Source organism: Corvus moneduloides, chromosome 10 (genome assembly GCF_009650955.1).
Source record: "Corvus moneduloides isolate bCorMon1 chromosome 10, bCorMon1.pri, whole genome shotgun sequence".
Classification (NCBI taxonomy): domain Eukaryota; kingdom Metazoa; phylum Chordata; class Aves; order Passeriformes; family Corvidae; genus Corvus; species Corvus moneduloides.
Window position 1 is genome coordinate 827,544 of NC_045485.1, and position 24,267 is coordinate 851,810.

At 42.4% G+C, this 24,267-nt stretch overlaps 2 protein-coding genes across 4 annotated transcripts in view; both read left to right on the forward strand.

Annotated features, from left to right (window-relative positions):
• The window catches only part of LOC116448601, a 99,420-nt gene extending 78,852 nt beyond the window's left edge, over positions 1 to 20,568 (forward strand). For all 3 annotated transcript variants that reach the window (XM_032119236.1, XM_032119235.1, XM_032119237.1), the window contains one exon: positions 16,649 to 20,568. In XM_032119236.1, coding sequence (XP_031975127.1) covers positions 16,649 to 20,542 — 3,894 coding nt within the window. In that variant the 3' untranslated portion in view covers positions 20,543 to 20,568. The remainder of the gene's footprint in view (positions 1 to 16,648) is intronic.
• ARHGEF4 (Rho guanine nucleotide exchange factor 4) overlaps positions 20,543 to 24,267 on the forward strand; it is a 123,006-nt gene continuing 119,281 nt past the window's right edge. The window contains exon 1 of the mRNA XM_032119238.1: positions 20,543 to 20,906. Within this exon, the coding sequence (XP_031975129.1) occupies positions 20,619 to 20,906 (288 nt within the window). The 5' untranslated portion in view covers positions 20,543 to 20,618. The remainder of the gene's footprint in view (positions 20,907 to 24,267) is intronic.

The window sequence follows — 24,267 nt, forward strand, 5'->3', positions numbered from 1 at the left end:
TTAAGTATTTCAGCATTCCACCTCCACCTAAGCTTGTTGTGTGACCAAGACTTTACTGGAAAAGCTAGTATGTTCCTAAAGGCCGTGGTGAGGCAGTGGGCAGCTATAAATAAACTTTTGAGCTTCTCCAGTGTTGCTCAGGAATAAATTGTTAGCCAAATAAATCTTTTTATATTACTGTTATTACAAAATTGATCAATGTTCCTGACTCAGCTAATGGAATTGGCTGGTTCATTGAGAAAGGGTATCTTAGAACTGTGATCAGCTTGGCCTATGTAGGGATTTGCTGCAGAGAACCATTTGCTTCTCCCTGATTACAGGATGGGGTGCACAGACTCCTCAGGTCTCTTTGGCTGGGATACAGCAGACACACACAAAAACATGAAAAAAAGCTAAAAATTATTTCTGAGTACCATACATATTCACAAACATGCAGGGCAATGAAGACATCTTCTTTCTCATCATCTTTTCTGCAACACCCACTTATAAGTTGCAGTGTTTCCCATTGTACCTCCTATGTTATTCTTGAAAAAAGCTGCAAAATTGAGGCAGCTGCAGACTCCATCCCAAGAAAGAATTGTTCATACAAAGGACCTTCTACAGTTGTGCTGCCCTTCCATGCTGTGGGACTGTTGTCTGTCAGCAGCTACTGAAATAGTGCCTGTTTGGAACAGGTCACTAGGGTCTGGGACAGGAGGATGCCATTCCTCAGCATGAGTGCTAGACATGGAAGAACAGAGAGCTGCCAGCCTGTGCCTGTGAAGGCAGACGCAGGTCAGCCTTCACTGCTCATTCACTGCCTCATTGCTGCTCTGGTCCTGCACACTCTCCACATAGGTCTTGGTGACATGGGGGGATTGTTTTGCTGTGAAGACTGTGCTGTTGATTATTGCAAGCAATGTGTGTAAAAGCATTAAACCTGGGGTTTGTATTTGATTTCCAGTAAATATCTGACAAGCTTTAGTTTTAGGGCATTCAACAAAATCTTCCTAACAGGGGAGATAGTCTTTCCATATAATCTTCTTATTTCCTTCCCATTTAATTTTCTCTTTTACTCACCTGCCCCTACCCTTGCTGCCTGCATGGGAGGAGCACTCTATTTCCTGCCCTGCCAGACAACCTGGGCTGGAAGGCAGGAGTCTTTTGGGTGGCAAGTTTAGAGGCAGTGGGAATACCAGTGGACCTATGCAGCCGTGGCATTGAAGACTGGGGTGTTCCCGTTGCATCTTGCTGGCAGTTTTAAATCCTACATATTGCTGGAACTGTGAGATCTCTCAGGTTCCTCGTGTCAGTGGCTGATTGTGAGATTTGGTGATATAGATGACTGAAACCTGAAAGTTCTCTGAGGACTTCTTTCACTTTGGATGTGAAAGGTCTGAGGATTTTTTACAACCTTGATTTCAGCTACCTCCTTTGAAGAAACAATGAAGAAGATTTCAGGGCACATTAATCCCAGACAGAGTGTGGTGTTACCGAGGTTCCAGTTCAGGCAGTGGGAGCAAATGCCAGGTGAATCCTTTGCTTCGGCACTACAAGAATTGGCATCAGTCTGTGCTTTTGGCTGTTGGCAGGAAGAGTTGATCCTGGAACAGCTAATTGACAAAGCAGCAGACGGGCGAATTCGGAAGAAGCTCTCGATGGAACTTGATACCTTGACTCTGGCCCAGGCAGTGGAGCTGGGATCACAGATGGAGAGAGTGTTGCAGAAAAATTGCCCTGCGTTTATTTCAGTTCTGACAAAGCAGTGGGAAAACTGCAGCAGCACTAGTAAGATTTGGAAGATGAGAAATTGTCATTGCTGTAATCAGTGGTACTGCTGGAGACAGAAAAGACCTCCTGCCCTCCCAACAAAATATGATCAAGAGAAGGAAAATCGGTTCATCCCATTTTGTCACAGCTCAATGTCATCTGCACCAGTTATGAGGAGACAGCACTTGGGCTGGCAAGTGAGATGTCCTGCCACTTCAAATACAACCCCTAGGAGAGTCAGGAACATCCAGGTAGGCTGCTGATCACAAAGGGCCTGGGAAAGAGTGACAGAAAACTAGACATGGCACCTGGGACCCGACCATTCAAACTGGGTCTGTTGTTAATGCAGAATCCTAACTCTCAGCTAACTTGCAGTCCTCCAGGTTATACTGCAGTACTTGAACACTAAAGTGGAAAACTTTCCTCTCTGGAATGAAGGTGTTACATGCTTGACTTTTGCTTTTTCTCTTTTGCAAGACTTAAATCTTGCATTAAGGCTTTGGGTGAGTTGTTAACAATTCTAAGAGCAGTGTCTGCACGGGGTTTGGAGTATTGATGTGGAGGCTTCTGCTAAAGCACCTGGCAGAGAAGTAATGTTATAAATGGAGTTTTCAGATTGGTACTAAATGAGTCTGTCTACTTCCGGAGGAAAATCTTCTCAATCCTTTATAACACATAGGAATAGAACTTCTGTAAGAGCTTAGGTTTGTAGAAACCTCCATTGCTCCATAGTCATCATGCTTTGAAATGGTTCTGTAATGGAGCATCAGATTTATACAGATATCTGTAAGTAAAGATCATAATGCCATATAAGAAGGAGACAGGCCAATAGGCATCATAGAGTTGTGTCTGTATCTGAGGTATCTGTCAAATAAGATTGAGTCAAAGAAGCTCTGCTGTAACATCTCTCTCTCTCTCCAGTATTCTGCTCTATTTTAGTGTAAACTTCCTACTTCTATATAGTGGCAGAGGAAGCAGGATCAGTTCCTATTTATCTTGTTTCCTTTTTTTGTTTTTTTTTAAATGTGTGTGTGTTTGGCTTGCTTGGTTGGTTTTCTTTCTTTTCTTTTTCATTAAAGAAATGATTTCAGCATCTTTGGTTCTGATAATCATCCTCTATTTGATTTCTCTCTGGTAGAGCAGTGGAACTAACCATTTGTGTGAGATAATGTAACAGGGTTAGGAAGAAAGGAAACAACAATAAGGAAACTTGATAGAGCCAGATCCAATAAAAGGACAAATGTTAGCAGAAATGATAGTAAAATAAGAGAACAAAAAGCACAGTCGATGTGGAATCAGGCTCTTTTCAAACAAGGTGATCATCTCAGGGCTGCGCAGAAGCAAGCTGAAGTAGTTCCTCTCTAAAAGACTAAGAGGAAATACAGCTTTTGAATGGTTTGAAGACATTTCTCCCAGTGCTTCTTACTTTGTCCTTGCTGAATTCTGTCATGAGCTGAACAAACTGCATCCCTTCACAGCTGCCCTGCCTTCCCTAAGGCAATTATTTGTGATTAGCTACCATAATGTAGTTAAATGTTTAGACTGTCCTGAACAATTGAATATTGTATCTCTAATGCCTGTTATTAGTGCTATTCCTGACAGGTAATGAAAACATTATTGAGGCTAAAAATGTCTGGTACTCTTTGTGTATTCAGCATTGAAGCGAGTGAAAAGGCTGACTGAAGGGAAATGGGCTGTAGTGAGAAGTACTCTGACCTGAGGCAGTGCCGGCAGGATCTTCAAAGACTTGAAAATATATGATTTGCATCTTTTTGTTTCCTTTTAAATGTCACTTGATCTTTGTGGTTAAGAGCAAAATTGAGCTCTGTTTTGTTAACCAAAGTTTACAGCTTTTTGGATGTTCATGCAGGTCTGTTTGCCATTTTACTTGAACTGACCTTAAGAGCGTATGAAATGAGACACAACTTTTGCAAGATGTTTTTCTGATCTTGTGACGGTTTTAAGTCAGTGCTGTGCCAAGCAAAATCATTAGGTAGGAGGCTGTAGTTACTGTATTCCTAATTCTACAGTCCTGAAAGCTGGATTCTGGCTTAAAAGGCATATTTCTCTATTCTGATAAGCTTTCAGATCTTTCTGTGCATTCAAGTTGGCACTGGCTAAGTGAAGAATTGTGGTGTGGATTGAGTGACTGGATCTTGCTCACATCTCACTATGTATTCCTTGCCATGTGAAGTAATTTGCTAATACCTGGGGAGATACACAGGGCAGTTTGGGAACCTGGGAACAGCCAAGGAGTGAATTACTTGGTGTGACCATACCCACTCCTGCCTTCTGCTCATGATCTTGCTGCCCTGGATTTTCTTCTGCAAGACTTTTTCTCCTTTCTGCATGTTGCCAAGTTGGAGAAACTGTGTGTCACAATTTATTAGAGCTTGTTTCACGTCCTCCGGCCCTCTCTCTAACCTTACAATGTGGGAAGCCAGGTCTTTCCCACTGAACCAATGAATGACATGTTCTTGTAGTTAACACTTTTCAGGGACAGCAGTTTCTGCTCCTTCCGTTTCAAAAAAATTAATTACTGTTTCATTGATTAAGTGGGAAGCCAAAATGGACACTTGTTGCAATCCTAGAATCTCCCTTGGTGGTACACAGGTATGACAGGACAAGGAGCAGTTCCTCCCTCCTGAAGAACGAAGTGGGCATAATTTGTGTTTCTGCTTAGGGATATAAAATGCTTTCTGTCGGTGGAAGACTCTCCACCATAATATACATTTTCCGTGACACAGAGGCACAACTCGGAGGGTAGGGCAGATGTGCCTAGGTGGATTGTGCCAAAGGACTTAGGATATGGACAATTTCTGTCCCTTTGAATGCCTTTTTTATCATACTGTAGCTTTGAGGCTTGAAATAAACAGCTTAAATCGTAAGGAGTGGGTGGTATGTGCCATTTTGAACTGTGAGGTTTTCTCCAGGCTAAGCAAGAGGTGTTGTTCAGTCTTTCCTCATGTCACATTTTCTAGACCTTTCCTCTCATCAGTGGACATTCCTGGGTCCTTTCTGAGCTCTGCACCTTATACATGCGTATGGGCTGCTTGTAAATCTGGATTGCTGCAGGAGCGCCTTGCTCATGACTGCTCTTCCATGTCACATCTGTTACAATAGTGTATCCCTCCCTGTGTATTGTGGTAAAACAGGTTAGTAAGCGTGTACAAGACACTAATTACTGGATTAGAAGGTTACAAGGAGCCAAAGAAGATCTTCTCATCTGTCCTGCCACTGAAGATCCCTTCTACCTGTGTCATTCCTGTCAGGTGTGTCTAATCTGTACTTAAAGACAGAAAGTGGTGGTTCCATGCTATCCTCTAGGCAATCTGTCCTAGTTTTTCATTATCCATACTGTTGGTGGTTTATTGATTTTGTTTAACTTCAGTCTTATCTGCTTCAATTTAAATCCCTTAAATCTTGTTTTAGCTGTCATACACTTGGAGAGAAGATTGCTGCCTTGTATCAGCAGTTAAAGACTGTTTTCACATTGTACTCTCTCTCTGGGATACATACTATATTTTCAACCTTTCCCCACTGATTCATCCTAAATAATTCTAGTTCTTCTTTTGACTATTGCCACTTGCTCCATGTATCCTGATGCAGGATACACATCAAGCTGTCTTGAAAGTTCCAGCTGAGACCTCGTCTGTGCCAAGCTCAGGTGTCCCATGCCACTGTAGCTATTGTTTTAGCCACATGCACTGTTGGAAGTGTCAGAAGACCCCTGGAAGGTGTTTACATGAATGAGACAGGAGTCTTGTGGCAAAAGCACAGCTGGTAGCTACACTAACTCACCTGTGTAGTGAGTGACTATATCCAAATTAAATCAAATCAAGGGACATCACATGAAGTCATCATCACTGGGATAAGAGGTTCCTGAGAAAGGGCAGGATCTTGCAGAGAGAAGGGGGCATTCTGGTCACAGATTCATACAACTCTCGTGGATTTTGAAAAACAAGGCTGGGCTGATGCTACCTCAGTTCATCTCATGAGTCAGGAGATTTCATTCTCCTCTGCCCAGTCACTTAATCTGATATTACAGTGCAGCTCAGAGGTCTGGAGGTGTTGCCATTGTTACACAGAGAAGGAACAGAGGTGAAATCAGGTGTCCAAGATCAAAGGAGAAGTAAGGCATTAAGCTGGATAATGAACAGCTGCATCAGAAAAAAGGCAGGTGAACCACTTCCTAAGCCCCAGCAGCCGAATGGCTTGGTCCCACATGCAGCAGTGTGCAGCACACTTTAGCTTCAGGGTGTGTCTGCCACTCCAGCAGGCATTCGGCACGAGAGGCTCGCTCTGCCTTGCCTGTGCCATGTGGACAGAGAAAGAACTTGAGCCTGCGTGGGATTCCACGAACACTGGCTGCAGATCAGGCCTAGTGCTGATGCAGTTCTTGTGCCTATTTAAAAATCCCTGTAAATAGCCCTTTTACCTCCTGTTATGTGGGGAGAGAAGTGGAAACAGTGGGCAAAAAATGTCTTTGCAAATGGCACAACTTCAGGCAGCCGAATCCTTGCTCTGCAACAGTGTTGCTAGCTAAGTTTTCCTTGAAAGTTGTTGTTTTATATAAGCTGGCATGTTATTTGATCTCTTCTGCTTTGAAAAGCTCATCCAGAAGATTTCTCAACCACTCTGGAGAGAGGAGGGAGGGAGTGAGCAGACTGTTGGCACTGGAGTATCTCATGTCACCCAGCTAGGCTAAACTCAAATAAGATGTGAGGATGCAAAGTTGTGCTGGATTCAATTCACTTCCTGAACTCATGAGCAGAACCTAACCTGTCCTTGTCCCATGTCTGAAAATCATCCTTCTTCCCATGTTCCTTATTTTTCTACTGGCTCCTGCTGTCAGTTTTTAGGAGCTGCCTTTGGCTGCAAAGCCTGTGCTCTGAGTTTCTGTCTGTGTAACACTTGCAAGAGTCCAGAGCCCAAATGCAGGGCAAATGTGCAAGAAGCAACTCCTGAAGGTCAGTAGGGGCAGTTGAGGAGGGGAAGCCTCATGTGTTTTATGCACATGGAGTGATACAGACCAGGAGACAACCTGAAGACGAAGCACATGACAACAAAAGGAGGAAAAAGTCTTATCTGACTATCAAAACCCAGGCTGATTTTGTTAGCAAAGCATGAACATAATGGCATTTGTATTAGACTGAGACATGTGAAAAAATAATGCTTCTGTTCTTAATAGCTTATGATAGGGGTGCATGTTTAACTGAGTGTCACTCGGAGCCCAGCTAAAATCACCTCAACGATGCAAAATACGGTATTACACTTTTCCTCCTTTTTCGTTCTTGACTCCTACTTATTTTTTCCCGTCAATGCCCATCTCTCTTCTGCCTTCACTTTGACATCATGCCTCCTTAAAATGCTATAAGGAAGAGTCTACAATTGTGTTAGGGGCATTTCCGTGCTGGCAATCCAGAGAGGCTCCAGATGATGCATATACACAGCTTTTACTCGTGTCTCTTTCCTTACTGTCCTTGAGGTTTTCTCCTTTGTTTACATGGTATTCTGTGTGGGGAGATCTCAACCTTCAGGGAGTTATTAGACCCAACAGGGAAATTAAAAGATAAAATTAATGAGCAGGGACTGAAATGGTTGAAAGTCTGGCTCTGCTGCAGGTGCTCTGGTGTGACTAGAGCGAGTCATTTACTCTGAAACAGTTAATAAACATAGTACTTCCTTCCTCTCCCTGTTTCCTTCCCTCTATCTTAGATAATTAAACACTATGGGGCAGACACTCTCACCATGTTTATCCAGCACTATTAGGTCATGGGCCTTGCAGCATCTGGGAACTCAGCAGTAGGATGTGCCAGAGGAAGGGTGCTTGGTGTAATCATGTTGCAGCAGGGCTGATAAAAAGGACCAGCATGACCACAGAAAACATTAGTTCAAAAGCAAACAACACAATGAGGAGGGAGCTGCAGTAGCTGAGTGTATTGGGCAACTCGAAGTGATGTTTCCAGTGATGGCAGGAGGAAGTCAAGAAAGGCAGGATTTTGTATCAATCAGTGCCTTGCATTTCCTGGGCTTCATGTAGGCCCTTTCCTTCGGAGTCCTCTTTTAATTAACACTCTGAATTATAACTCTACAGATTTGAAATTCTTGACTAAGCAAAGAAAGACTATGGTTCTAAAAGTGGTCTGAGTGGTTAGAGTGGTTGTAAGATAAACAAGCCATGTATCTCATGACCTTCAACTTCCAATTTCAGTGCAGCCCCGCTCTTGAATGCCAAATTGATGATAACTGAGGGAATATCAGTGGATGTCTTGTAGCTACATGTATGTGCACATATACACTTGGGATTTCTTAAGGTACTCTTTGTCTTTAGTGGAGTCTCTTTTTTTCCAATAGCTTTCTACTTTAGAGAAGTTTGCCCTGTCTTTAAAATATTTGCTGTCTTTGTACTCCTTCAACTCAGTATTTCTTCTATAATTTCTCAACAGCACTCTGAAAAAAAAAAGAATTGAGTTTGAAAAAGGTATATATGTCTGTTCTAAAGTGTAGCCACAAAAATGTAGTTGCAGCAAAGTTACGGTGGAAGGACACACCATCACAGCATTTGCTGCCTGGTCTTCTGGAGCAGAAGTCTCCATTTCTTTCACCAGGAGTCCTTAGGGTTCCCACTCAGCTAAGTGGTCAAACCTTTAAACACTCTGAAGGGAAGATAACTGTGGGTGTTGTGTTCATTTAGAGCACGTTAGTGCAGAGCAGCAGGCCAGAATGACCTTTTAAAGAGTATAAAAACTTCCACTCTTTGAAGGATGTCAGTACTCGAAGCTCCTGAGCTGCACAGCACAAGAGTTCAGCATGGTCCCTGTCTTTGGAGGAGGATTCATACAGTTTCTAGGTAGGACTTTTGGTCTGTGCACAGCTGAGTGGTGCTTCTTCCAGACAGCTTCTACCTCCTGTAAGTGCACCTGCCTTGGAGAAAGGTTAATGGTAAAATTTACACAGAGATGGAGGTACATTTGCTCTATGACTCTGAGGCAGGAGCTTCCCCGTGGCTAAGTGCGTTAGATTTCATTTTTAGTACAAAGCACTGAGGCTTAGTCCCCCATTTCATGGGAGCAGCCATGTTATCTGCTCATATCTTTATGCTCGATCTTCTACATGAACTTCTGGTTATCTTTTGCTGGGACAGTACCGACCTTTTCTCTATTAAAATAAAATAGAGAAGGGGTGTGAAGGAGGAGGAATGTTCACCTGGTTTTATGAGGCAAGCAAAATAAATCCCAGCTTTCATGAAAAGATAATCAGCCATCTAACAATATAAGCTTTCCTTGTGTTGAAGGCAGAAGCACAATGAAGCAATAAGCGATATCATCCCTTTAGATTTGCCAGCAGAGGGAGTGTGTCAGTGCAATGGTCACAGACTGTGTTCAACAGCAGGGAAATTGCTGGAGTCTGAGTTTTAGCTGTTCATGTTGCAAATTTTATTTGACATATTATATTGCCATATTGACCAAAAAATGATCTTTTTATATTTCAGAACAGTAACAATAGCAATTATGGATACAGTCTAAACTTTACATTTCAAGAGTGAACCCACACAGTTAGTGCCTTGGCTAAAAGGGGTAGGATTGCCTTTGGTACAAATCAGCTGTCAGTTTGTGAGAATAAATCTACAAATGTTTTCATAGTAGTTATGTCTCATATTGCTGCCCTGATGAAAAATGTATTTCTGGTGCAAACTGCAGCTTGTAAAACTTAATGGAAGAAATAAACCACAAATACAAGACACAGAGAGCCATGAACTTTTCAGTGTTGTGCAATCATATCGTACAAATAACCTGTCTTGCATACTTATCTTCTGCTTAACACAGGAAATCTTTATGTCTCCTCACTGCCTCACCTCTTCATCTGCTGGGCAGTCCTATCTGTCTGGAACTAAAGCTGAGGAATTTGATGGTGAGACACCTGCCCTGCAGCACAGTGAGACACTGGAATGCAGCCTGTGTTTATTAGGGGCAGCGTGTATTTGTGTGTGCACAGTGCTCTGGCCAGGCGCCGCTGCCACCTCTAGATGGCTCCCAGATCACACACTCTGGGATCCCCGGCACCTTGACCGACACTTCTGCTAAGCTCAGTGTGCTAGTAGGGGTGTCAGTGTCAAAGGGGAGATGCTGGTTTTGGCTTTGGGCTATAAAAGTGTTTTTGTGTTGGAATTGGCTTGTTGAAAGGAATTGGAGAAGCTGCGTGGAGTGCAGTGGGCCCACTGTGGTATTTTTCTGTTCTTGCACTCCTGTACTGATCAAGTGTCATGAGACAACACCGTGGTGGAGACCCTGATGACCTCTGGGGCCAGGTTAATCAGAGCTGTAATGGTGAAACACTCTCTGAGCAGAAACAGAGCACTCAAGCTGGTGGTGGGTGGGGGAACACAGTGAAGTTTTGGGAGTTATGGTGCTGTTGTGATGTTCAGATATTTCACTGATTCTGTGCGTTGTTTGGCCACTGGTTCCAACTCTTCCCTCCTGCCTTCACCTGGCACTACTGCCTCGAGTAATGGTACCTGCCACAGCCTTATGCAACTGCTCACCTAGTCCTGATGATTTTGGACTTGCTTAACCATTTGGAGGCTTTCCAGTGAAGGCACTAAAGACAATTAGAGCAAGATGTGCAGTGGATGTCCACATGTTGTTTCCTCATGCCAGTAGTCATCAGTGTAGTGCAAGTTCTCACAAATCAACACAACTGGCTTTGAGATATCTTTTAGTGAAAAGTAACTGTGCCATTTGGGAACAATGGAAAAATCCATCTTTTGTGGAAAAGATGTGGAAAATATGTTGTTTTAGTGACTTTATACATAAATGGCTCTGTATATAAAAATGTTACCACTTTAGGATTGAGAGCCCTGTAAACAGTGCTATTGCTGTGTACAGATGATTAACAAAACATCTGTGTCACCAAACTGCTTAGTGCCAAAATTACTATTGGATGCCTATACATATCTGCACTGCAGCAAGAACCTCCTGGGGAGTTGCTTTTCTCATCCATCTGTGAATTTTGTTTCCTCCTGTGCAGTTAAGATGCAAATGTTTGTGTCCTGCATCAAAAACTGAATATGTTTTCAAGGTAAATGTCATCATTCAGTGGTTATAGAGCACATTCCCCAGTACCTGCAGAGGGTTTCATTTGTAGTGCCTTTCAGAGTGCCTGTCGAATTGCCATTTATGCACAGAGCAGAATCAGTCTGAAGGTTCAGAACCTCTGCTGACAACAGCATCCCTGCTCAGCAGTCCTCATCATGGCACAGTGCTGCATCTGCTCTTCTTCATGCTGGTTTGCTCTTTATAAACATCTGTAACACCTGTAATATCCACTGAAATGACAGGCAATTCAGAAAAAGTGGTTTTCTGCTGACTAAGAAACAAAAGTTCTGTCTGAAGTTAATGTCTTTAAATCTACTTCTTTCTCATTAAGTGTAACAAGGTTTGTTTTTACAAGGCAGTAGTAAATAAAGGCAATTTAACAAAAGAGCTTGGGTATCTGGATTTGATCAGGAAGGTAATTTGAACCCTTGCGGACCTTATGTGGCTATTTTACTTGATGTTTTCTGTATAGTTGCTAATTTGAATCTCTGCTGGGTCATTTTTCCAGCCACAGTTGATCAGTGCAGAGGGATTTGGGCTGGGTTGCAGCTACTGCACTGTACCCTGCACTGTCACCTCCTGTCTGAAGTCCTTTCCCAGAGGCAGCTTTTTGAGGGGTGGTTGTGTCACCATTAATTTAAGAGCCTTTCACAAGTTCTGTTCTTCTGTTTTATGTGAACCTTGAAAAACACAGCTCTGGGGGTGTGGGAGGGCTCTCCCAAAGAATTTTGTTTTCTCTTCAGAGAATAAACCTTTACACGCAAATTCACTTGCCAGACAAAGTTCCCCCGAGATAAGCCTGTGTCTCTTTATACCATGTATAATCCAACCCCTGACTGGCAACCAGTTTGCTTTAAGGATTTCTGGACAGGCTTTGCATTTACTTAAGCGTGGAAAAGTGTAGGTAAGTTGAGAGCATTTATTCTGGGTCTGTATCTTTTCCCCAAACACGTGTGAAGTTTTTTGTTACAGCTCTGTGGTGACTGAGGTAGTGGGACTGGTTCCCTGGGATGCCAGCTGTGCTCCATCGTTGCCAGGAACCCCTTCTGACCTCTGTGACAAAACTTCTTGTGAAGGGAACATTTTTTGTGCCATGTTTGCTTTAAATCCAAGAATATAATTTAGTTCATGAAAAGCCATTTCTGTGACTGTTCTTCTGGAAAGGCTTGGCGATCTTAGATCTTTTGAGGCATTTACAACCTGGCAAATATCCAAGTAACATCCTAGAAGTAACATTATCTTGGGCAACCTTTGGCAGCCCAGTTGGAGAGACCAAGGTCCTGAGACCAGAGTCCTCCCTCTCTCCCCAAGACTGTCCCTTTCAGAGCAGAGGTGTATCAAAGTCACAAAAAGGAGAAACTGGGTATTTCAAATGCTCTTTCTGTCCTGGTACTGGATATATCTTCGTTTTTTCCTCTGTGACCTCAGCTCAGGATATCCATAATGGCAATAACAGTTCCGTGACCAGCATTTTTCAAACCTCACGGCCACCTAAGTCCCTACTTGGTTGTAGAAAAATCTCAGCTTTTCACAGCTCTCATTACACAGAGGCTGGATGAGTTTCACGCCACCATGTTAGACTGCCTCAAATATTTACTGTTTAGCTGTCATGAAAAGTTAAGAATTTGAAACTGAGTCAGGATCCCTGAGAAGCCAAGGAGGAGTTCCAGAGACTCAGTTGTTTCAGTAGTTCCATTTGGCTTATTTTTTGAACATGTAGGACACGAGTTAAACCAATACAAGTTACCATAGACAACATTACAGCTGAAGCCTGAAGCAGCTGTGTTGGCAATCCTATAGTGCAGTGGAGGGGACAGTTTCATTCACTAGTTTTGTCTATCTTTCTTTCTTTCCCGGCTTTTTAAGAGGCTTTATTAATGTTGCCCTTCTCAGAGACAGTAATGGAGAGACAGCATGTGGACAAGCCCAGCTTGGAGTACTGAAGTAGGTACAGCCAAATCCTGAGTGCCCTGAGCCTGGCTGTACTGGCACCAGTAGGTGCTCAGAGCACTGTGCAGGATGAGACCTTCTGTAAATGATTCCCTTGTGCCTGCCCTGGGAGGCTGAGCAGGGCTGAGGCCCATTGAGCAGAGAGGACAGCTGGCTTGCTCTCACCTGTTAATGGGAACTGCATTTTAGTCTCATCCCGTTGCAAATCAAAGACACTGGGCTGTGCCTTCCAGTCAAACAAGGTGTGAATGGAGATTTATGAAATGTATATTGATAGCAACTCAAGAGTGGCTACCATCACCTGTGGAGACAACAATTGTCTGGATCCTTTGAAAGATGAACTGAAAATGCTTTCATGTAGTCTTGACTTCAGGGAAAAACTGTTCTGATGTTCCCTGAGCTGGAAATGAGGTGATAACTAGGGTCAGGTCTGAGTGAGTGGGAAAGCAAGTCAGACTTGCTTAGGGAACTTGCATTCAAAGTAAAAGTCATATAAATGGTCAGATTCTTTTTGTGGTTGTGCAAATTAATGATTAAATCCTTCCTTGAAAGACTAGTTGTAAGTAATACAATTGTCTGTTTAACCTCTCCTGCCAAGTGTTAGGCAGAGAAAATTAGGGAGACACAATATCTGAGAAACTCACTATTGCTGCAATATAATATTGTGTGAGAAAATTATTCAAATACTGAATCCGATCTAGAGAAAAAATGATACCTAACTGTCCTTCCAAATGAAAAATATTCAGAAGACAAGAGTGACTTAGCCCATGGGAACAAATGTCACATATGAGGGCAATCTGGGTGGAAGGTATTTTATTTTATGGAGATAAAGGTCATCACTTCACACATCAAAGTCACAAGTTTTATTTTTCCGGTGACTACGTGGATGAGATTATATGTGGCTACATGCAATAACAGCAAGACAGTAACTTCAATTTCATCCTATTTTCTTGGCACATTTCAGAGACGGTCAAAGAGATGCAATAGAAAAGCAGTCAGGGGAGCTTTGCTGTGTTTTGTGTATTGTTTGTGAAGTACAAAAGCCTTATTTTGGAACTTATTCTTTGCATTTATTCTAGGCCCTTGTCTTCCGAATGTTTATCTGCTCTGAGATTGAGGAGATGTATAAACAAGCAACCCTGTCCATAGGCGCTGAGGGTTTTCTCAAGAACCCTTCCCAGGAAAGAGCCATAATTTGTCTTTTGAAATTCTCATTGTAATCTCATGGAACTTAAAGGCATGAATACTGCTGTCTAATGGGCAGCCTCACTGAGAATCACTGCTGCACATCTGCTCAGTTCTCGAGCCTGTGATTGTCTGTGTTGGGAGCACAGGGCTATGTCAGAGTCCATTGTAAACCTCCCCTTCTGCTCTCTCTGAGCTCTTCAGGCTCAATTTCTACAGAAAAAAACCCAGTAAAACACCAAGAGAAGTAGTCCCAGAAACCCTAACAAAATACACACGCTACAGGTTGGGGGAAAACTAAACCACATATGACAGAGCACATGGTCAGAGCTAACTCTGGGCCTTCCAGAGACACTGAGAGACCTGCAGAAGACACAAATGGCACCATTGGCAGGTTGTTGGCCCTGTTAGGATTTCTTCCCTGGTCATCAGGGAAGTTCAGCGAGCCCATGAATGTCAGGTTTTCCATAGGTGAGCTCTAGGCCTCCCTCTTAGGCAGAGGACTTGGCTAGACTTGGTGGAAATCAAAGCTTCCACATCCTCTCGCTCCTCGGGGGAGCTCCATCCCATGCTACATCTGGTAGACTTGGTCCTGCCAGGCTCATCCTGGCACTGGTTCCCCTCCTTAGCAGCACCGGGGCTTGTGTTCAGTCCTGGGCCCAGTCCAAGAGTGGTGGTTGACATTAATTGGTGCTCTTCATACGTAGAAGATGTTTCCTTATTTCCCACAAGTTGTGGAAGCAATTGTGGAGCCTCTGTTTCTGCTTGAAATGCATAATTTTGTATAAACCCATTAAAAATAATGAATTTGGGAGGGGTCACAGTATGAATATCCTGACATAGCGATGTTTGGAATAATGGATGGAGCGTAAGGGATTTCTGCCCTAATTTTTTAAAACATTTAATTCATAATTATCCTTGAGAACAGTTGGGCATCTTCATTACTTTGCTCTTACTTGCTTGAATAGTTTTTATCTTAGTTTATTGCCATCTGTAAGTTTGTGCTCAGAACAGCGTCGAAGAGGCAGTGCTGTTACTGCTGAGCAGCTGCTGCTGCACTCACTGTTGTGTGAACCAACTGCTCACACTTTGGGAAATGCTGCTCTGTGCTGCTCACTGCTGGTCACTTCTGTCCTGGGGACCATGGGATTTGCCATTATTGGAGGACCTCAATTACATGTATCACTGATTGCACACAGTAAAGGACTCATTGCTCTGCTGGTTATGTGACTCATGTTGCCACTGCAGTGCAATTTGGACAGGTTCAAAAGTGATTTTTGGACTTGTTTTGAAATACTGAATTCTCCCCTTTGTCTCCTCCATTCAATTTGTATTTTCCTTCTTCTGCCAAGAGAAAATACCAGTGTTCTTATTGAGAAATTCTCATTTGGAAATAACTCGTGCCTTCCTTTTTCCAATTTACACACTATGTGTTGGAGTCTAAAATCAGAAACTCTGTGATATGTCCTTTGACATGATCTATGATTTTTCTTCCCATATGAGGAATCACACTTCCTCTGTGACCCTGGTGAATGCGACATGCAACTCAAGCTAAAGTTTGCAACTCAAGCATGTGTTCTAGTCTGATGGATGCCATTCACTTCTGGTACTTTTTTGTTGTTTGGTTTGGTTTGTCTTTTTTTTTTTTTTTTAGAAAAGTCTTTCATTGTTTATTATCTCAGTTTTCAGATTTTAAAATATGCTGATCATTCTTGTGAGAACTGTTACCAAAACTGGGGTAAAGAGGCATCCAGCATTAGGGTTAAAGGCTGTCATTTTTATTTATGTGGCATCTCATTCTAGATATGAATGGACTGAAGCTGAAATCAGCCAAGTATCTTTGTTGGGTATATTTGTAGAACTACTGACAGTAGCTGAACCTGAAGCTGACAGACAGCAAGTACTATTTTTACCTCAGGAAAGTTTGCTGCAATTTCATTTTCTGCTTCAAACTTGAGAAATATCCAGACTTCTGTTGAAGAAAAGAAGACTGAGGCTCTCCCAGGGTTAGCTGTCCGTGACAAAAACTTTTCCTAATATTGACGGTGTGTTTTTAATCCTTCTGCTCAGAGCCAATGATTTGGATGTGTTCTGATAACTGATCCATGTAGTGCTCCTAGTACAAGCCTTCTGGAAAATGAGATTTAAGGCTTTTTTCACCTTTGGTTCAAGTTTTGGTATGGATAATATCTGATTACTCAAGTGCAATTATTCTGCATATATTTATTCCACATTTCTGTAATGCAGACATTAATAATTACTTCCCAGGTTTTTTTCACATACACGTCCTCCTCAGATTTGAAGATTGTTAATTGGAGTTTCTAGATCTACTGGCAAGGGATGATTTCTATTTGATGTACTTGAATGTGAAAAGTGTTTTCATAATGGGCTATGAAAGATACAGAGAAAAGTAAAATTTTGGCCTCTGCATAATTACATATGAAAATGAAAAAAAGGTTAATTAAGAAACATTAAAGAAAAAAAAAAGCAAGAAATAGAAAGACCTCAGGACCATCAAGAAGTGAGACATCAAGTAAAACTTGCAAAGACATCAGTATGTATTAAATTAATTGTGTTCTGAAGTCCCTTTTCTAATAATAATTCATGTTACCCTGCTACTGTGGGATATCATTGCTAACTCACTAATAATTTTTGTTTATTCACAGACCCCACAGCCAGTTGAAAACTACATCAGTGAAGGAGAGTTTGAAGACGATCTGAGTTCTTCTACCCCAAGCACAACAGAACTGGAGGTGCGTGGATCCAGCCAAGAAACAGATGAAGATTATTTTGAAACTGTGTCACATCAGAGTGGATCTTTGTCAGATGTAAAAACGGAGCCTTATGAGAGTGCATCAGACACAGAATCCCTTTCCAGTGATGTAACTGGGAATGCTTTCTTGGATTCAAACTGCCTGTTTACTGAAAGAAAAACCCTGTGCTGTAATCTTCCCAAAGAAAAGGCAGAAACAACCTTCTGTGAACTGAAGTGCTCCAGGCAACCAGAGTTTACCCAGCACGTACAGCTAGAATTGTCCTCCAAAATAAAAGCACCAAGCAAAACTGAATTTTGCATACAGTTTGCAGAGTTAGAGGGTGAAGAATTGGGTGATGAAGAGCTAACGTTATCTAGTGGTATTTCCATCACAGAGAGCCAAGTCTGTGAAGAGGGCATTTTATCACAGACAAATAGAAAGTCTGTAGCAGCACTGCAAAGTAAGGCAGAGTTAGAAAGCAGGGAAGTGCAGTCCTGTACCAACTCAGTACTTACAGAAGATGATGTTGCAAGACTGAAGGAACATTCTGCAGTATTTAGCATTGCTTGTTTCAAAGCAAACTCAGAAAGCTCTTTGATTTTTCCTGAGGTACAGAGATTTTCCTTCCGGTCAGATGCAGCACCAAGCTGCAGTTTGCCTAATCTTCATTTTGAAACAAATGGACCTAACTGTAAAAGTTACACTGAGACATCTGACTGTAAGTGTGAATTAGAGTCTATGTCCAGTATAAAATGCAGCAGGAGGTATTCAGCTGACAGTGAGGGAACTACAGGTAAAAGGATAAAACATGCAAGTACAGAGACCATGTTGATGTCAGATTCACTCTTCTACCAGCGTTGCTTCAACCCAAAATCTCAGCTACCACACACAAGGTCAGTGATTACAGAAAGTAAAACATGGCACAGTGTACCTGAAAATATCAGTGCTCAAAGGGAGACAGAATGTGTGGGGAGCTGTATTCACCTGACAGACAAATTTAGATGGTCATGTTCCAGAATACATCTTCAAGGGCTGGACTTTGAATACACTTGGAAAAACTTAGGAAGGGTACCTGTAAGCCCTGAAAAGGCTATAGAAATAGAGAGCACATGTGGCATTAAAAGATCTCTTCTTGATACTGACACAGACTCAAAGGAGTGTCAACTTTCTCAACCAGCAGCCTCTCTCCAGTGCATTGATTATTATTTGCACTCCAAATCAGAGACATGTGGCCTTAGCCCAGAGCCAGCTGGTGCCTGTGGTGGCAGCTTAACACAGAGTGATGCTTGCGAGTGCAATCCAAACCAAAAGGAGACATCCTCTGCTCTGGACTCTGATCCAGTGGTCATAAGCGCTGAGGAACTTATGAAAAACAGTGACTATAAAGCTGAAAGAGATCTGGAAGCAAGCAGATTCCCATGTGATATTGATGTTGAATTGAACACTGGCGACACTGAGAACCCTGCAGCTTCTCATGTAGGTGTTCCTGCTGTTGTGGAAAGCAGAGATTGTGATTGTTCTGTAAACTGTGTTTCCAATGGTGGAATACAACACAAATGTTTGAAGGAGAATGGCATTGGATCTGAACTGTCGGATACAGAGATTGTGGCAGGAGAAAGATGGGCAGATGATTCTTCTAATCTTGGCTTTGGTTGGAAAGCCCTGGAAACTGCAATGCAACCAAATGGCAGTGACAGTGGGGCAGAGCACGAAGAGTCAATGCAGCAAAATACAAGTTGCAAAACTGGTGCCTTAAGGAGCCACTCAGAGCCAGGAACAAGTGAACATCCTACTCATGAAGGAAAGGAAGAAGAGAGTGTCTTTGCTGCTGAAAGGACTCCCAGATCAGATTATATAAGGCAGGGAAGAGATTTAATGACTGTTCTGGAATTAAAGCCTGCCCTAATTATAGTCTCTGTAGAGGAGAAAGGATTACAGTCCAAAACACTGAATGATAACCTTCCTACTGAAGTGGTAGCCAAAACATTGACAAATGCAGTGAGCAAGAATTTGATGTCTCCTCATACTGTCAGCAAAGATCATGATGAGCCAGAGAGAGCTTTGAGTGAAAGTTGTAACTGTGAAGAACAAATTCTGGCCACCCACCTCATCCCTGGCAGTGCACAGGTACTCTCTGGTGAGGATAAACCTGAAGTAAAAACAGAAATTTCAGTAGAGAAGAGAGAGAAAACAGAAGCAGTTTCATCCTTAGGGTTCACCTGTAGTAATTCCACAGTAACAAGTGCAAAAGTAGAATTCAGGAATGTTGCTGTACCACTGGGCAGTGATAAACTTATTGCAGAAAGTCAGGCAGATCCATGTGAAAAATCACTCATAAAATCACCCAGTGGAAGCAGTGTGAAGGTCTCTGAGGTCTCTGAGGAAGAGCCCTGCAGAACAAGGAGACTGGTTACTAGTGCAGTGACACTGGAAACCAGCAGCAGTGTAAGCAGTTTGTATCAGAGAGATGGTGCTGATGTTGGCCTTCAAGGGCCCAGCACTGTCTCTGAACAAGCAGGAGGCAGGCAAGGAAATGAAAGCTGTAATGGCTCGAAGGCAGAAATTTGTGAAGAACCCTCTCCTAGGGAAGGAAAGGAGGGCTCTCCTGCAGCAGACACCTCTAGTCCCAGCAAAGACTGTGCACTCAGTCTAGATGTGTGTGATGTCTCTGATGAGTCTCTGAACAGGGAGACCCATAACACTTTCATGCTGGGCCTGGATAATCTAAGTACCTGCAGCACTAACAGTGAGGAACTGGATGAGAACTCATCCCACATCCTGGGAAGTAACAGCAGTCTTCATAAAGCTGTACAAAAACCAACAAAGAATGAGAATAGTGGGAAAGCTTCTAGGTTTTTAGTATTCTCAAAAATGACATCTTTCAGGAAAACTAAGCCTGCCTCCTTAGAAAATCAGGGAGGTAGTAGTTTGTTTGGCAGCAAGGCAAAGATAGAAGAACTGGATGCTGGGAAAGATGATGAAGACACTGCAAGTTTACTGTCTTTCAAAAGTTGTTCATCTGGTTTAGTCTTCCACAGGAAGGAAAGTTACACCTCTGAGTACTCCGATGATGATGATTTATTTTATGAGAAACCTGCAGGATTATTCAACAGATTGAGCCTGAGGAAGGCCTCTGCCTCTGGTCGGATACTGATGGAAGATGCAGATCGACAAGTTTCAGGTTCATCTGAAAACAATGAGAGTGAACCTGTGGAGCATTCAGGGATTAGAAAATCATTCCCTGAAAATGAACACAAAAGAAACAAAACCCCTGAAGGTAAGAAGTTCAGGACAAGGTTGGCCTTGGCACACAAATCCCTCTCAAGCTTATTTGAGTCCAAATGTCCAGAAAAGGAAAACACCGAGCAAAGCTCAAGAGTATCAGTGAAAAATGAAAAGGAGAAAGCCAAACTTCGCCAGAGCGCCTGGAAAGCTTTTCTAAAAAGCAAGGAGGCAGATGGACCAAAAAGGCCTGTCTCAGCAAGTTCATCATCTGCACAGGAGAGTCCTAATGCAACCAGTGGCCATGTGTTAACGCCAGTAGAGCGACAGCATAGTTCCAACGGACACACTTGTTTAAAAACAGAAACAGATAATGGCTCCTCAACAGACTCCAACTATTTTGACAGCTCTGTGGAGCCTGTTGATGTCTCTTCACCTGCACGTATGTGGAGAAGACGAATACAGTCCCATGACTTGGGTATCAGATACTCACAGAGCTCAGACTGTGATGAACAGCAGGAGGTTCTGAGCAACAGTTTAAATACTTCTCTAGAGGAATACTGGATGAAAATCTCCATTTAGCCCCACTGACTTGCAGCTGGCATTTAGTCAGTCAAGTCCATCATGTCCCCAGCTCTCAAATTCTGATGGTAAAGACATGCCTTGTAGGCCCATGAGTCCTAAACCTCAGAGTCCACGATCCACTTCTCAACACAAGAACTTCCGTTATCCTGGGCGAGTATGTGCCACTTCGATGATCTCTCTTGGGAACAGCTCTGGAGTGGAAAGCAGTCTGGAGGCTCCTGAGAGACCAAAGACATTGAAACCCAGAGGCAGTCTCTCACACTCGTTGGATGACTACCAGAGGGATGACAGTGGCATAAGTAGTCAATCCCAGATCAGCTTAAATACAGCTTCTTCCATTAGTGACATGCTCCGAGATGAGGTGAGTTGTTGTCAGGGAATGATCAGGGGGTGGTTTGGTTTTCAGTCTTTTGTTTTACTATGGTTTAGGAATTCCAGTGAAACTCTTTAATGGCTCAATGGCTCATTGGTTAGATGAGTGCATAAATATTCCTCTTGGTCTAAGATAGGTAACACTACTCATTCTTTCTGTTTCTGTTCAAGACTATGTGGATTGATGCACTCTTAAAGGGAGAATTTGCTACAAAAACCCGAAGGAATGGAGCAATCACAACAGCATTAAAGATCACACAGTCATCACCCTGTGATCATCTCCAGTTTTAAGCTGGATTTTACCCCCTCTTAAAGCAGAATCGAGCCTTGTAACTAGTGTATAGTAAATAAGTTCCTCGTTGTGGAAGGCAACAAAGAAATGAATTCCTATGGTTAGCAGTCAGTTTTTAAGAAGTAAAATCTAAAATTTCTTTAGACAATGAGTAGCTGTCTTTTGAAGTACCATGTGTCTTTTGCAGTCACCATAAGTTACCTTTTGGTTTCTACTACAAGTCCTTTTCTGCCTTTTCTACAACAGACAGAAAAAAAACCCCAAACTACAGACTCAGGGTGTCCTTTTCAGGTTGTGTTGTGTTCTAATCCAGGTAACATCCTAAAACCTTGGCATAGGCTGGATCTCATGGAACAGACTGTATCTTCAGTAGGGATTTCTTGTTTGGCTGAGACCTCTAAAAGCAGAGACTTCCTCCGTCAGTAGGCTTTTAATCCCAGAGAGGACTTCCCAAGTTGTAAGTGGCTGGGAGCTTAGGAATCTCTTTCAGTGGCTAAGCACAACCCCTCAGGGTGACTGAGACTGAGCTGTAACTGAGATCCCAGAACACGCCTTGATCATGCTACTTTTTCAGTATTATTGCTGATGAGTTTTGACATTAAGAAATGGGAGAATAATTTTTTTGAGCAGATTGTTGAAAGTGGCACTTGAGAGAGTGTATGAACTTCTGCATACCCTGAGCAGACAATTTTCAGATAGTTCATTAATCCAGAACTCCTTGATCAATTCACGACAGCTGAGGGCTGCTCGTGTTCAACTCAATGAGCCTTGCACAGCTTTTGCTGCTGTTGCCTTTTGTCTCTCACATCTCAGCTTATATTAAACTTTTAAGATAGCCTCCAAGATGGTCTTATCCTACCCTTTCTCCATATTTTTTTATAGAAACTCCCTATTTTTTGTGTAGAAACAAACAAAGATAGGCAGAACCATGGCTTTATCTAGCCAAGTCTTGAAAACCTCCATTGATGAAGGTTTCACTGCCTCTCTGGGAAACATGGTCCTTCAGAAAATTTTTTCCTAATGCCCAACAAGAACTTTCCAAGCTGCCATTTCTGGCCACTGGCTTCTGACTTTGTCTGGCACTACTGAGAAGACCTCGGATCCATCATCCATGTAAATACACAATTGCTGGTGACTGCTCTTATATTGCCTTTGGTGCCCTCTTATCAGCTCGAATAAACCCAGCTCTCTCAACCTCTCCCCACATATTCCCAAATGAAAGTGTTTTGGTTGATTGGCGTGGGGGTTTTATCTAGTGCTGTCTCGAATCCAAAGAAGTGTTTGGGTGGCAGTTTGAGAAGTGAGGGCTGTAGTATCAGAATTCCTAGGGGGAAAAGAGGAAGAGAATTAGCTTTATTCCCTTCTGTGCTTAGCTTTACTCGAAAATCTTTTGTTTTCACGGGCACCAGCTTAACCTACAAACTTAGTACTGGACACCACATTCCAAACAAGAGACTGCAGGCTAGGAAAAAGCAAGAGACTTGGAGTATACACACTGTCAACAGATGAAGCCTCTCAGAGGATGAATAAAATCATTGACCTGAAAATTACAGCTCAAAAGAACATCTAGAAAAGAGTGTAGAGATGAGGCATGTGTAAAGCCTTGAAAAGGCAAGCTCACATGCTATAATGTAACCATTAGGAGCAAATAAATAATTACTTAAATTGATTGCTAGATTAAATTATTCAAAGAAAACCATAAAAAATTTAAATGGTATCTAAGACATATAAAAACAGCGTGATTTTCATGATTCTTCTGGAGGCTGCAGAATATGATATCTGAAATTAGACAAATGTAGCTGGAGCCTCGAAATTAATGTAAATGTCCCAGCTCTCAAAACACAACATCTAATCTATTAAAATAGATAGGGTTTTATTTATTTCCATTTTCATGACATTGTGAACTGAAGTAGAACTGCACCCTCAATTTTTTAAGTGAAGCTGTATTTTCAGGAATCTCTGAAAATACAAAAGACATTGGGCAAAATATATTTGCAGTGTTAAGTCTTTCCAAAATAATTATCATCTGTACGCTAAGGATAGTCTTCCTTATGTGTGTTGCTTCCTAACAAGATCATAAAACTCAGTTTATTGGTGAATTTGAAGGAAAGTCCTTTTCTGTTCCACATCAGTAAAGACATTAGTGCAAAACAAATCCATAATTGTGAAGCTCTTGAGCTCAATTCCCATTGTGCCCTCCAGTATGGGGATTTGTATGTATTCCCCAGACCCAGCCAGGTATTTTTCCAGATGTGTCAGCATTATCTGTGTTAGTGCTGTGCCAAACTGCACTGGATCAGCTTGCTTTGGACACCTCTGGCTACCACTCAGGTAAGTAACTCAGCTGAGCCTGGTGGAGCACAGACCAGCCTCTCTCATTACGTGCTAATGGTTAACATTCTCCAGGTTTCATCCAGGACAAAGATTTTATGCTGAAAACAGCAAGACAGAACCATTACCAGTTTGCCCATCTGTCAGGCTCTTCACTACATGTTTAATTAATCTGTTCATGGCACGATTTTACTTGCATAATTGTGTTACTCAGCAGGCAAGAGCGAACCGTCCTAAAATGTCCAGGGTTTTGAATTCACATGTTCTTCTTGTTCCTCTCCAGTAAGGTGGGGTTAGGCACGAAACACCTTTCTCACAGGATCTTTCCAGACTGTGGCATCTCTTACCAGGGCCAAAGAAGAATTGATCTGGAATTGTTGGTTAGTTGAAAATTGATAGGAAGTGCCTGTGATGCTTTGAGGGTTGTTTTATTCGGGTTCTTCAAATGATCTGTGAGAAACTGGACAGATACTATTGTCAGGATACAGCATTTTTTTTTGTCATGAGACTCCTGAGTTCACCCATTCCCCAGTGTTGTTATCTCCTACCTTAAATGTTATTGATTTTAGCATTGATGCTACCTGGACTAGTAGCTGCTTGCCTCAGGGCACCCTTGATTTCAAGTTGTTCTAGTATAAAAGCTGTAATTTTGTGCAACCACTCAAATGACAGCGAAGGGCAAAGCAGTGCAATTCCTTACTCTTGGCCCAGCATCAAGCAAATAAAA